This window comes from Danio aesculapii, chromosome 7 (assembly GCF_903798145.1).
Source record: "Danio aesculapii chromosome 7, fDanAes4.1, whole genome shotgun sequence".
Classification (NCBI taxonomy): Eukaryota; Metazoa; Chordata; class Actinopteri; order Cypriniformes; family Danionidae; genus Danio; species Danio aesculapii.
In genome coordinates, this window is record NC_079441.1 from 65743925 (window position 1) to 65755490 (window position 11566).

An 11566-nucleotide genomic window follows, 5' to 3' on the forward strand; every position below is an offset into this window, starting at 1 on the left:
TCAGTCTGCTAACCATCATTACTTGGATCTAATGGAGCAAAGTCATATTTTCTCGACTATTTTAAGTAAGCCCAGCAAGGAAAATTATGACAATGTAAATATACCCCAAATCACTATAATTGCAGGTGAACTTGGCAACCCTGAACATGACAGTATTTAAAAAAATAAATAAAAAAGATTTATGTGTATTGTAGCTGTTTTGGATATTTAAATTGTGACAAAGTACTTTTCTACAAAATATTATTATTTTAGGTGGTCGACTTTCCCTACTTTCCTATACTTTGGTTTAAGTTTATAACCTCTCTGCTAAGCGTTATCTACACTGTTTTATCAGAAAATCCAGATGCAATCACTTTTTATTGTGAACACATTTAAAATAAGTAAAAACCTCTTTAGGAGCCACTTATTTTGTGAATTTTGCTAAATAGGAACTTTTAATTTAGCTAAAAAGGTTTTTTTTTTTTTTTTTTTTTTTTTTTTTTTTTTGCTAAATAGGAACTTTTAATCTAGATAAAATGGGAATTTTGTTAAATATGAACTTTTAATTTAGCTAAAATGGGAATTTTGCTAAATAGAAACTTTTAATTTAGCTAGAATGGGGAATTTTTCTATATGGGAACTTTTAACCTAACTAAAATGGGAATTTTGCTAAATAGGAACATTTATTTAGGTAAAATTGGAATTTTTCTTTATAGGAACTTTTAATCATACTAAAATGGGAATTTTGCTAAATGGGATTTTTAAATGTTTAATTAGGTAAAAAAAGGCCACATTAGGAGTCACTTATTTTGTGAATTTAGCTAAATAGGAACTTTTAATTTAGCAAAAATGGGAATTTTGCTAAATGAGAACTTTAATTTTTAAACTAAGCAAAAACGGCCTGTTTAGGAGCCACATATTTTATGAGTGTTGTAAAATAGGAACTTTTAATTTAGCTAAAATGGGAATTTTGCTAAATAGGAACTTTTATTTTAGCTAAAATGGCAATTTTGCTGAATAGGAACTTTTATTTTAGCTAAAATGGGAATTTTGCTGAATAGGAACTTTTAATTTAGCTAAAATGGGAATTTTGCTAAATAGGAACTTTAATTTTAGCTAAAATTAGATTTTTTTGCTAAATGAGAACTTTCATTTTTAAACTAAGCAAAAATGGCCTCTTTAGGAGTCACTTATTTTTGGAGTTTTGTTAAATAGAAACTTTTAATTTAGCTAAAATGGGAAATTTGATAAATGGGAACTTTCAATTTTTAATTAGGTAAAAAAGGGCCTGTTTAGGAGTTACTTATTTTGTGAATTTTGCTAAAAAGGAACTTTTAATTTAGCTAAAATTAGATATTTTACAAAATGAAAACTTTAATTTTTAAACTTAGTAAAAACGATCTGTTTAGGAGCCACTGATTTTGTGAGTATTGTAAAATAGGAACTTTTAATTTAGCTAAAATGGCAATTTTGCTAAATGGGAACCTTCAATATTAAATAAGGCAAAACGGCCTGATTAGGAGCCACATATTTTGTGAGTGTTGTAAAATAAAAACTTTTAATTTAGCTAAAATGGGAATTTTGATAAATGGGAACTTTCAATTTTTAATTAGGTAAAAAAAGGCCACTTTAGGAGTCACTTATTTTGTGAATTTAGCTAAATAGGAACTTTTAATTTAGCTAAAATAGGAATTTTGCTAAATGAGAACTTTAATTTTTAAACTAAGTAAAAACGGCCTGTTTAGGAGCCACATATTTTATGAGTGTTGTAAAAAAGGAACTTTTAATTTAGCTAAAATGGGAATTTTCCTAAATAGGAACTTTTAATTTAGCTAAAATGGGAATTTTGCTAAATAGGAAATTTTAATTTAGCTATAATGATATATTTTGCAACAGTAAATGTGAACTTTCATTTTTAAACTAAGCTAAAATGGCCTCTTTAGGAGTCACTTATTTTGTGAATTTAGCTAAATAGGAACTTTTAATTTAGCTAAAATGGGAATTTTGCTAAATGAGAACTTTAATTTTTAAACTAAGTAAAAATGGCCTGTTTAGGAGCCACATATTTTATGAGTGTTGTAAAATAGGAACTTTTAATTTAGCTAAAATGGGAATTTTCCTAAATAGGAACTTTTATTTTAGCTAAAATGGGAATTTTGCTAAATAGGAACTTTAATTTTAGCTAAAATGAGATTTTTTTTGATAAATGAGAACTTTCATTTTTAAACTAAGCAAAAATGGCCTCTTTAGGAGTCACTTATTTTGTGAGTTTTGCTCAATAGAAACTTTTAATTAAGCTAAAATGGGAATTTTGCAAAATAGGAACTTTCAATTTTTAATTAGGTAAAAAAGGCCACTTTAGGAGTTACTTATTTTGTGAATTTTGCTAAATGGGAGTGTGCACGTTTCAGATAGCTCCCTCTGTTCGACTCATTATCACGAGGTTTCTTCATGGATGAGGAAAGAGCAGGACAAGCACATGTTGTGTTCTTCACCATGCATGGACTATAGGGCCATAAAGATTTTATGGCTCATTCCTATCGTTTTACTAACTTGAGCTATAAAATCAGGCCCCGTATGGAAGCGTGGGTCATGTGTGCTGAGCTGCCCACGTGTGACTGCCAGCAGCTGGTGTCTGGGGTACATTTTCAGGCCCTCATTAAAGACCTGCAGTCCACGCGAGAGACCAGGTCAGACCACTGAGGAGCAGAGATAGAGGAGAGACAAGCGTTCATGCAGCCAAACCTCATTTTGGAAAATTCTTAACAGAAAAGTGGGAAAAGTTCTTGTTCCACAGTGCCGTCCAGCTCAGAGCGCTTCTGCAGGTCATTGCTCTTACCCCCTAAAATTGTGAATGATCATTTGCAGATTTTCTGCTTCACAGAGGTGCGGCAGTTCTGTCCAAATCTGTGGCCTTTTTTCACATTTCCAGGATTCTCAAGAGCTTTTTACACTTGTAAATGTAAATGTAATGTGTGTAGTTATATAGCGCATTTATTGTGTGTGGCCATACACTCAAAGCACTTCACAATCATGAGGGGGGCGTCTCTCCATACCACCACCAGTGTGCAACATCCACTTGGATGATGCGACAGCAGCCAAAGGACAACGGCATCAGTGCGCTCACCACACACCAGCTATTGACCCGCCTGGTTTAAGCTGAACATGGGCTGGGCTCCCAGCCTGGTTAGGCTGGTCAAGCTGATTTTAGCTGGTCATTCTCCAGCCTGACCAGCTAAGACCAGGCTGGAAATGGCTGGAAACCAGCCTGGAAATTGATAAAACCCCTCTAAAACCAGGCTGGTCAACCAGCTAAAACCAGCCAACCAGCCTAGGCTGATTAAAGCAGTTTTTTCAGTAGGGATATAAAGTGTTAAATACATTTCAGTATTTCAGTACGTTCTGCTTGCGTAATTTCATTGTTATTACACATATGTAACTAATTTTTTTTATATTTTTTGCTTTGTTTTATTTTTATATTTGTATTGTTTTTTTTGTTTGTTTTTTTTACCAAAACCTGGTTCAACTCTATGCTAACAGCTCCTTTAGAAATATTCTTCCCATGAAAAAAACATGTGTGCAATACTTATTTCCCCCACTGTATACTTCTCTGTAAAATCTGGTTAATATGGTTGCTTGGGAGCGATTAGAACAAATTCTGACGATGTGTCTGGCTTTGTTTCAGCTAATTAAAGTGGCGTTTGATGAGGAGGTGAGTTCAGAGATGGTTGAGATCTTCAGGAAACACGTACAGCGGATCCGCTACCCATCATCCATCTTCAGCACCTTTGCCTTTGCAGCAGGACAGACGGCACCGCAGCTCATATTACCCAAACAGAAAGAGAGGAACACAGGCTTCCGGTTAGTGCAATATATGTGCTTTAGAGTGCATGTCATGTAGGTTTAACTTTCACTGTTAAGGTATGTTGCTCCAGCATAACCTTTAATATTATACCCGTAAAACAGCTTTCAGAAAATATGTTATCTACAAATTCTGTATGATACTATCATTCCAAACCCTTATTATTTTGTCAAGTGAAAGTGAAACGACACTGCGGTTTTCATGCTTTTAAAATCATGAAATTAAGTTAATAGTTTAGTAGTATTATTAATAGTAATATTAATAGTTCAGACCTATATTCAAAGTCTTTAGAAGGCATACAGTAATTCTTAATCTGTCACATAAAACTTATTTACTGAAGATCTTCTTTCCAATTTACTTTCAATACACTTTTTCCTTTTTTTCATAGAGTTTTGGTCTTGTTTCTGGTCCAAATATCTAAAAAGTCTTAAATCAAGAAACGTTTTCTAGACAAGTGAAAAAATATTGTTTGGTTTGCAGAAATAATAAGTCAAAATTATTAGTTTTATTCTTTTTTCCTTAATATGCTATAAGATGCTTCTTGATTTAAGAATTTTTAGGTATTTAGATTAGAAACAAGACAAAAAGTCTAAGAAAAGTATTTTACAATGCTAATCTATAATGAATAAATTATTCTACAGTGAATGTTTCAGTAATCAACCATTTAAAAACATCACAAACAAGCTAAAAATTTTGAATAAATAATGTATTCCACACTTTCACACATCGTACATACAACTCTAGGAAAAAATTCAGGGATGATTGGTTCTCTATATATATTATCATTTGGAGTCTTTATTTGCATGAAATCACAATAATTTAGTATAACATATTCCATGTTGTCAGAACTTAAATATTAGGGAAAAATTGATACATATAAGCATTTTTTTTTTTTTGTCATTATTGTAGGTTGATATTATCTCAGTGCTTATTCCATTTTATAAGATTGGCCAAGAGTCATAAAGGTTTTTTTTTTTTTTTTTTTTTTTTTGGTAGTAAGCTATCAAAGACCATTGTGAAAGGGGCTATAAATGCCGGTAAGATCACAATGGGTTGCCAGTTCACTCTGAAAAAAAAATGTTTTATAATAAATTTCACATATATACACAATATATATACTTACTGACCACTTTATTACGGTACACATTACTAGAACCCTTTTGCCTTTAGAACTGCCTTAATCCTTCATGGCAAAGATATAACAAGTTATAGGTAATATTCCTCAGAGATTTTGGTCCGTATTAACATGATAGCATCAAGCAGTTGCAGATTGGTCGCTGTTGTAGCATGGATCCATGCTTTCATGTTGTTGATACCAAATTCTGACCCTACCATCTGAATATCACAGCAGAAATGGAGACTCATCAGACCAGGCAACATTTTTCCAATCTTCTGTTGTCCAATTTTGGTGAGCCTGTGCTAATTGTAGCCTCAGTTTCCTGTTTTTAGCTGACAGGAGTGGCACTCGATGTGGTCTTCTGCTGCTGTAGCCCATCCGCTTTAAGGTTGGACATGTTGTGCATTCAGATGTGCTCTTCTGCGTACCTCGGTTGTAACGAGTGGTTATTTGAGTTACTGTTGCCTTTCTATCAGCTGGTACCAGTCTGGCAATTCTCCTCTCACCTCTGGCATGAACAAGGCATTTGCTCTCACAGAACTGCCGCTCACTGAATATTTTCCCCTTTTTCAGACCATTCTCTGTAAACATTAGAGTTGGTTGTGCATGAAAATCCCAGTAGTTCAGCAGTTTCTGAAATACTCAGACCAGCCGCTCTGGCACCAACAACCATGCCACGTACAAAGTCACTTAAATCCCCTTTCTTCCCCATTCTGATGCTCGGTTTGAACTGCAGCAGATCGTCTTAACCATGTCTACATGCCTAAATGCATTCAGTTGTTGACATGTGATCATAAATTATTGTTTTTACAGAGCATTTATTTGCATGAAATCATAATAGATCCGTATAAAATAATCCATGTTATCAGAACTTAAATATTGGGGAAAAATGTTCACATATAAGCATATTATTGTCATTATTGGAGCTTGATATTATCCCAGTGCTTATTCCATTGGCCAAGAGTCATAAAGGTTTGCTAGAGCATTATTACGGTTATAGTGTTTCTTAAAATGATTGGTTTTTTTTGTAGCACGCTATCAAAGACCATTGTAAAAGGGGCTCTAAAGGCCGGTAAGATCACAATGGGTCGCCAATCCACCCTGAAGAAAAACGAGAAGGGCAGTCGCATGACGTGGCACGAGGATGATGACATCTCCAGTAAGTAATATACTGTATATATATATATATATATATATATATATATATATATATATATATATATATATATATATATATATATATATACAGTATATATTTCACAAATACACATTATGACAGATGATATTCATTTGTAATTTTGATGGTTAATCTTATTAATCTTAATGTTTCAGTCTCAGATGACGGAGAGCCTCCCTCCAGCAACACACTGAAGGCCTCAGAGAAGTCCACCATGGAGCAGTTGGTGGAGCGGGCCTGTTTTCGGGACTATCAGAGGCTGGGTCTGGGTACCATCAGCGCTAATTCTACACGGTTGAAGAGTGGAGAGCAGTTTCGAGTTACAGCAGTCAACAGACTCTATTCACTGTGTCGCAGGCAAGAAAAAGCACAACACTGAGACTTGGTGAAAAAGCTTAGCAAGCATCCCTGCAGTGTATTTCCTATGTAAGACAGCAAATATGCAAACCGCAGAATAAGTGCTCTTCACTCAGCTGACACTAAGTAGTCTGGATTTGGCACATGTGTTTGAGCTAACCACACAATAATGAAAATGGGTTTAGATTTTTATCAGTACTGTTTATAATAGAAGTTTCAGTCAGTATCACTTTCGTAATATATACATAGTAGGGTCGCTCATTTCGGTTCATTTTGCCAACCGACAACCGCAGCTCGTTAACCGAATATTAACCGTTAACTGGTCAGATTAATATTAAATTATTATTTAATAAAACAAAATAAATGACGTGTCTATTTTTTGTGACACGTTAAATATTGCATTTTAAAATACTGATTTATTTTAACATGCGAACAGCAGCATACAGAACATAACAGAGCATCTTCACGCACCTGCAGTGTTTCCAACAGCATAGAAAAAACAGAATAAACTAAACAAAAAGAATAAAATAAATAGGCCTGTCCTAGATGTTTTTCACTTAAATGACAAATTTAGATTACAAATCAAAAACACTGACTGAGTCCTTTTTAAGAACCGGCTTAGGCTGTTTTTTCCCAGTCTTCTTCGGTCAAATAAAAATAGCAGGCTACCTGAAAAAAACGTGACTGACGTAATGCACTTTTTCCGGGTTGACTTCTATTTCAACTGCGAGCACACTGAATGCATGGCGCATAAGCAGTGCGCTAAACACTCGTGGCTGTTAGTAAACCATTCAAGAGATGCCCCTCTCAACACAAAAAGCACGTTCGCTGTGATCGGTCCCTTATGCAGCCAAACTTTAAAAATATATAAAATAATATTTTTTAATAGTTTACCTGATACCATTCATCGGTTACAAACGCACACTTAATTGGTTATTTTAAGCATCCCTAATATATAGTTGAAGTCAGAATTATTAGCCCTCCTGTATATATTTTCCACAATTTCTGTTTAACAGAAAGAAGATTTTTTTAAACACGTTTTTAAACATAATAGTTTTAATACATTTTTTATTAACTGATTTCTTTTATTTTATATAAAATTACATCATATTTTACTGGATTTTTTTCTCAAAATACTAGTATTCAGCTTAAAGTGACATTTAAAGGCTTAACTAGGTTAATTTGTTAACACTTTATAATAACTACACACTATGAATCATTTATTAAGCATTAACTCTACATTAATAAACGTTAGTAAGCATTTTCTAACTGCAGCTACAAATGCTGTATTCTTGACTTGTAAGTAGGGCCAGAGAATTTTGTAAAAAATCTGTGGATTTATGCGGAATGATTTTAGGAGTATCATAACTAAAAACTTTATACATGAAATAAAAAATAATACATTTTTTACTTTTATTCAATGTTTACAATGCAAATTAGATCCACTTATTTCCTAAACAAAGCAAGTCTATCATATAATATATCTACTAAAAGACAGAAAATATTGCTTTACAAACTGTATTGTAAACAAATCATATAAACATTTTAATATTACTATTATTATATCACAATAATATTATTGAAATTAATTTAATAACTGAATAAATATAAATTTACACAAGTAAATACATACACTTAATGATGGGTTAAAAATCTGCGGAAATCTGCCCGCGCAGATTCCTTGTGGGCCTACTTATAAGCACATGAGTAATGTCCTTAATAATTGTACGTTCATAATTTCTGAGTGATTAATTTTTCATTACTAAATTAAGTATTACATTATATAGTCATTGGTTTTTAAGATCATTCAGAATGCGTGAGTAAATGATTAATAAACTATTGAAATCAACGTTTATATATCTTATTCATGCAGTTTAGTATCAAATGAACAATAATCTTTGCATTCCTATCTAAAAATTTTAATTACTGGAAAATTACTGCAAAAAATAGACAAAAAACAAGAATATAATATTTTTAACAGTAAAATATGATGCAACATTTCAATGTTATTTAGTGATGTTTAAACTGAATGGTCTTTTTTTTTTTTAGAATGAAGTTGTTTATATTCATTTTTCTTGTTTAGAATGTAACTGAGCCTTTAATTGTCATGTACAAGCGATTTATAAAGCATAAATAGTCTTCACTTTAGATTAGGTCACAAAACTGCATGAAGTTGAGTTAATAAAGCATTTATAAACATTTAAATTTGTTTCTAAACAAATTAACTATTAGTATATGCCTGAATAATAAAAATTATAAATGTTAATTTGAATAGTTTAGTAAGCATTTACTAACTCATTCTGAATGATCTTAAAAACCACCAACTATGCTTAAATAACTGGTTTGTAAATAATGCAGTAATTAAATAAGTAATGAAAAATTAATCATTTACAAAGTATGAAAATACAATCATTAAGCACATTACACAAGTGCTTATAAGTCAAGAATACAGCATTTGTAGCTGCAGTTATAAACTACTTACTAACGTTTGTTAATGTAGAGTTAATGCTTAACAGATTATGAATTCACTATTTGCTGATGCTTAATAAAGGATTTATAGTGTGTAGTTATTATAAAGTAACAAAAAGAAATAAGCCACAGCCATTTCACTCTGCAGCCCAAGACCGGTTACACACTGAAGCTAAGCAGGGCTGAGCCTGGTCAGTACCTGGATGGGTAAACCACATGGGAAAACTAGGTTGCTGTTGGAAGTGGTGTTAGAGAGGCCAGCAGGGGGGCGCTTAATCTGCGGTCTGCGGTAAGTCCTAACGCCCCAGTATTGTGAAGGGGACACTATACTGTTAGTAGGCGCTGTCTTTCGGATGAGGATCGAGGTCCTGACGCTCTGTGGTCATTAAAAATCCCATGGCACTTCTCGTAAAGAGTAGGGTTGTAACTTAGTGTCCTGGTCAAATTCATTTCATTGGCACTTACACATCATAGCCTCCCCATCATCCCCATCCACCGAATTGGCTCTATCACTGTCTCTCCACACCATATATAGCAGGTGTGTGGTAAGCACACTGACACCGTTGTCCTCTGCCAGTTTGGTAATGGTTTTGGTATCAAAAATCTGCAGAATCTGACCACAACTTGCCTAGTTAAGCCTTTAAATTGCATAATAGTATCAATACTTGTATTTTGAAAAAATATCTAGTAAAATATTATGTACTGTCATCATGGCAAAGATAAAAGAAATCAGTTTTTGTTTAAAGAAATCAGAAATTAGTTATTAAAACATTTAATTCATTTTTGTTGACTTAAAAGCACTCATTTGTGCTCATAGCATGTGTGTAATACAGTTCTCAGAGCAGATACAGGTGAGTAAAACACAAATACGCTGCAGTCAAAGAATGCTGGGAGCAGGCTATTGTCAGACCACCTGCTCCAATTCAAAGTACTTCAGAGTTTGGAAATTTAGCCTTTTATTTGGTAATTTAAGTTCGTATTGCAAGAAATCCCACTGGAAAGCCCCACTGAAGAGCCACTTGAATGCAGACCTACTACCTTACAGTATTCTCAAAGGAAATGTGATGCTGCTTTAGAATTTGGCCAAATCCAGGAAGTCAAAGGTTAAACGTTTTTCAGCTTTCTTCAAAATATCTTTTTTATCGTTAAGCAGAATAAAGTATCTTATAAAGGTTTGGGACCACTTGAGTGCAAGTACATAGTTAGTAAATTTTTATTTACGGCTGAACCATCCCTTAAAGCCACATACAAGACTTCCATTTGTTTACTTCTATTAAAACTGCCAATCTTTTGAGTCCAGCATCAACAATCTATTAACATCCAACAATTAATTAACAGAATCAAATCCTTGCCCTACAATTGACTTTTTTTCGATAATAAGTTTTGATTGGATGTACAGCACAGTATATAAGATCCACTGATGCTTCAACTTCATAATAACCGTAATGTGCTATCTGAATTTTAGTGGGTATGCTAAAAAAACAATGACTGAAATTTCTGGAGTAGTTTCTATGCTATGATTTCTGAATTATAATCTTCTGAATGGTGTGTTGTTTTGCAGCTATCCTGGTCTCCTGGTGGTTCCTCACACTGTGCAGGACAGCAGTCTCCAGAAGGTGTCCCGCTGCTACCGGCACAATCGTCTGCCGGTCGTGTGTTGGAAACACCCTCGCACCAAAGCAGTTTTACTACGTTCAGGAGGTTTCCATAGCAAGAGTGTGGTTGGCCTTTTCAAGTCTCAGAATCCTTCGTCAGCAGGTACTATATGTTTGTATAGTATAATATGCAGTATATTGGATGAAGGGATGTAAATAATTGCTCTCACTGAGTCTGGGTGTCCACCGAAGCGTTTTTGCTGCACAAAATTTTTTCAGTGGGTTGCTATTATCAGACCCCCTAGTTTTTCACAGTTTTGCGATCAATGAATCCAACTCTAAATCAACAAAAAGGTCATAATTTTTTGCGATCCAGCAAATTCGTAATTTAAATGCAAAATAATCACAAAAAAATGTTATAATCTCATAAAACATCAAATTTTAAACCTTATAATTGAATTACATTTATTTCAGTTTGCAATTAATTGTTTTATGTGACTTATAGACATTGCATACGCTGCGCACGTGATGTATTTGAGTGTCTCTCGACAAAATGACGTCTCACCTGCATTACATGAAAATGGGGGGAAAATATTGAGCACCCTATGCAGTAAGCAGACGCGGATGAAGCATCAAGTGCGAGTGATTTACATGTGAAGTCAATGCAAAGTCCATGTAAAGATGCATGAGAAAAAGAAACGCTTCGGTGGAGACGCAACCTAAGATTATATTAAGATTTTGATATTAAGATTTTAAAAAAAGGTTATTCTTAGCTCTAAACCACATGCATCCTGGTCACTGACTGTCCAATGTTGCACTGAAAAGCGATTTCTTGATCTGGCAATCTCTAATCTTGATTGGCTGACCTTCTGCAACCTTTGGGGAGTATGAGAACTCAGGGTTTTAGTTTACAAGGTGCAAAATTGTTGCGACAACCACTTTTGAGGATGAAATAAACACTGGGTTTGATCAAGTGTGTGGAGTCTCAGCAATAGTTCATTAGTTTTCAT

At 33.8% G+C, this 11566-nt stretch overlaps 1 protein-coding gene across 4 annotated transcripts in view; it reads left to right on the forward strand.

Moving 5' to 3' along the window:
* Positions 1-11566, forward strand: part of sbf2 (SET binding factor 2) — a 309070-nt gene that overhangs the window by 234736 nt on the left and 62768 nt on the right. For all 4 annotated transcript variants that reach the window (XM_056462363.1, XM_056462364.1, XM_056462365.1 and 1 more), the window contains exons 24-27: positions 3665-3840; positions 5990-6117; positions 6291-6492; positions 10523-10719. In XM_056462363.1, the coding sequence (XP_056318338.1) occupies positions 3665-3840; positions 5990-6117; positions 6291-6492; positions 10523-10719 (703 nt within the window). The remainder of the gene's footprint in view (positions 1-3664; positions 3841-5989; positions 6118-6290; positions 6493-10522; positions 10720-11566) is intronic.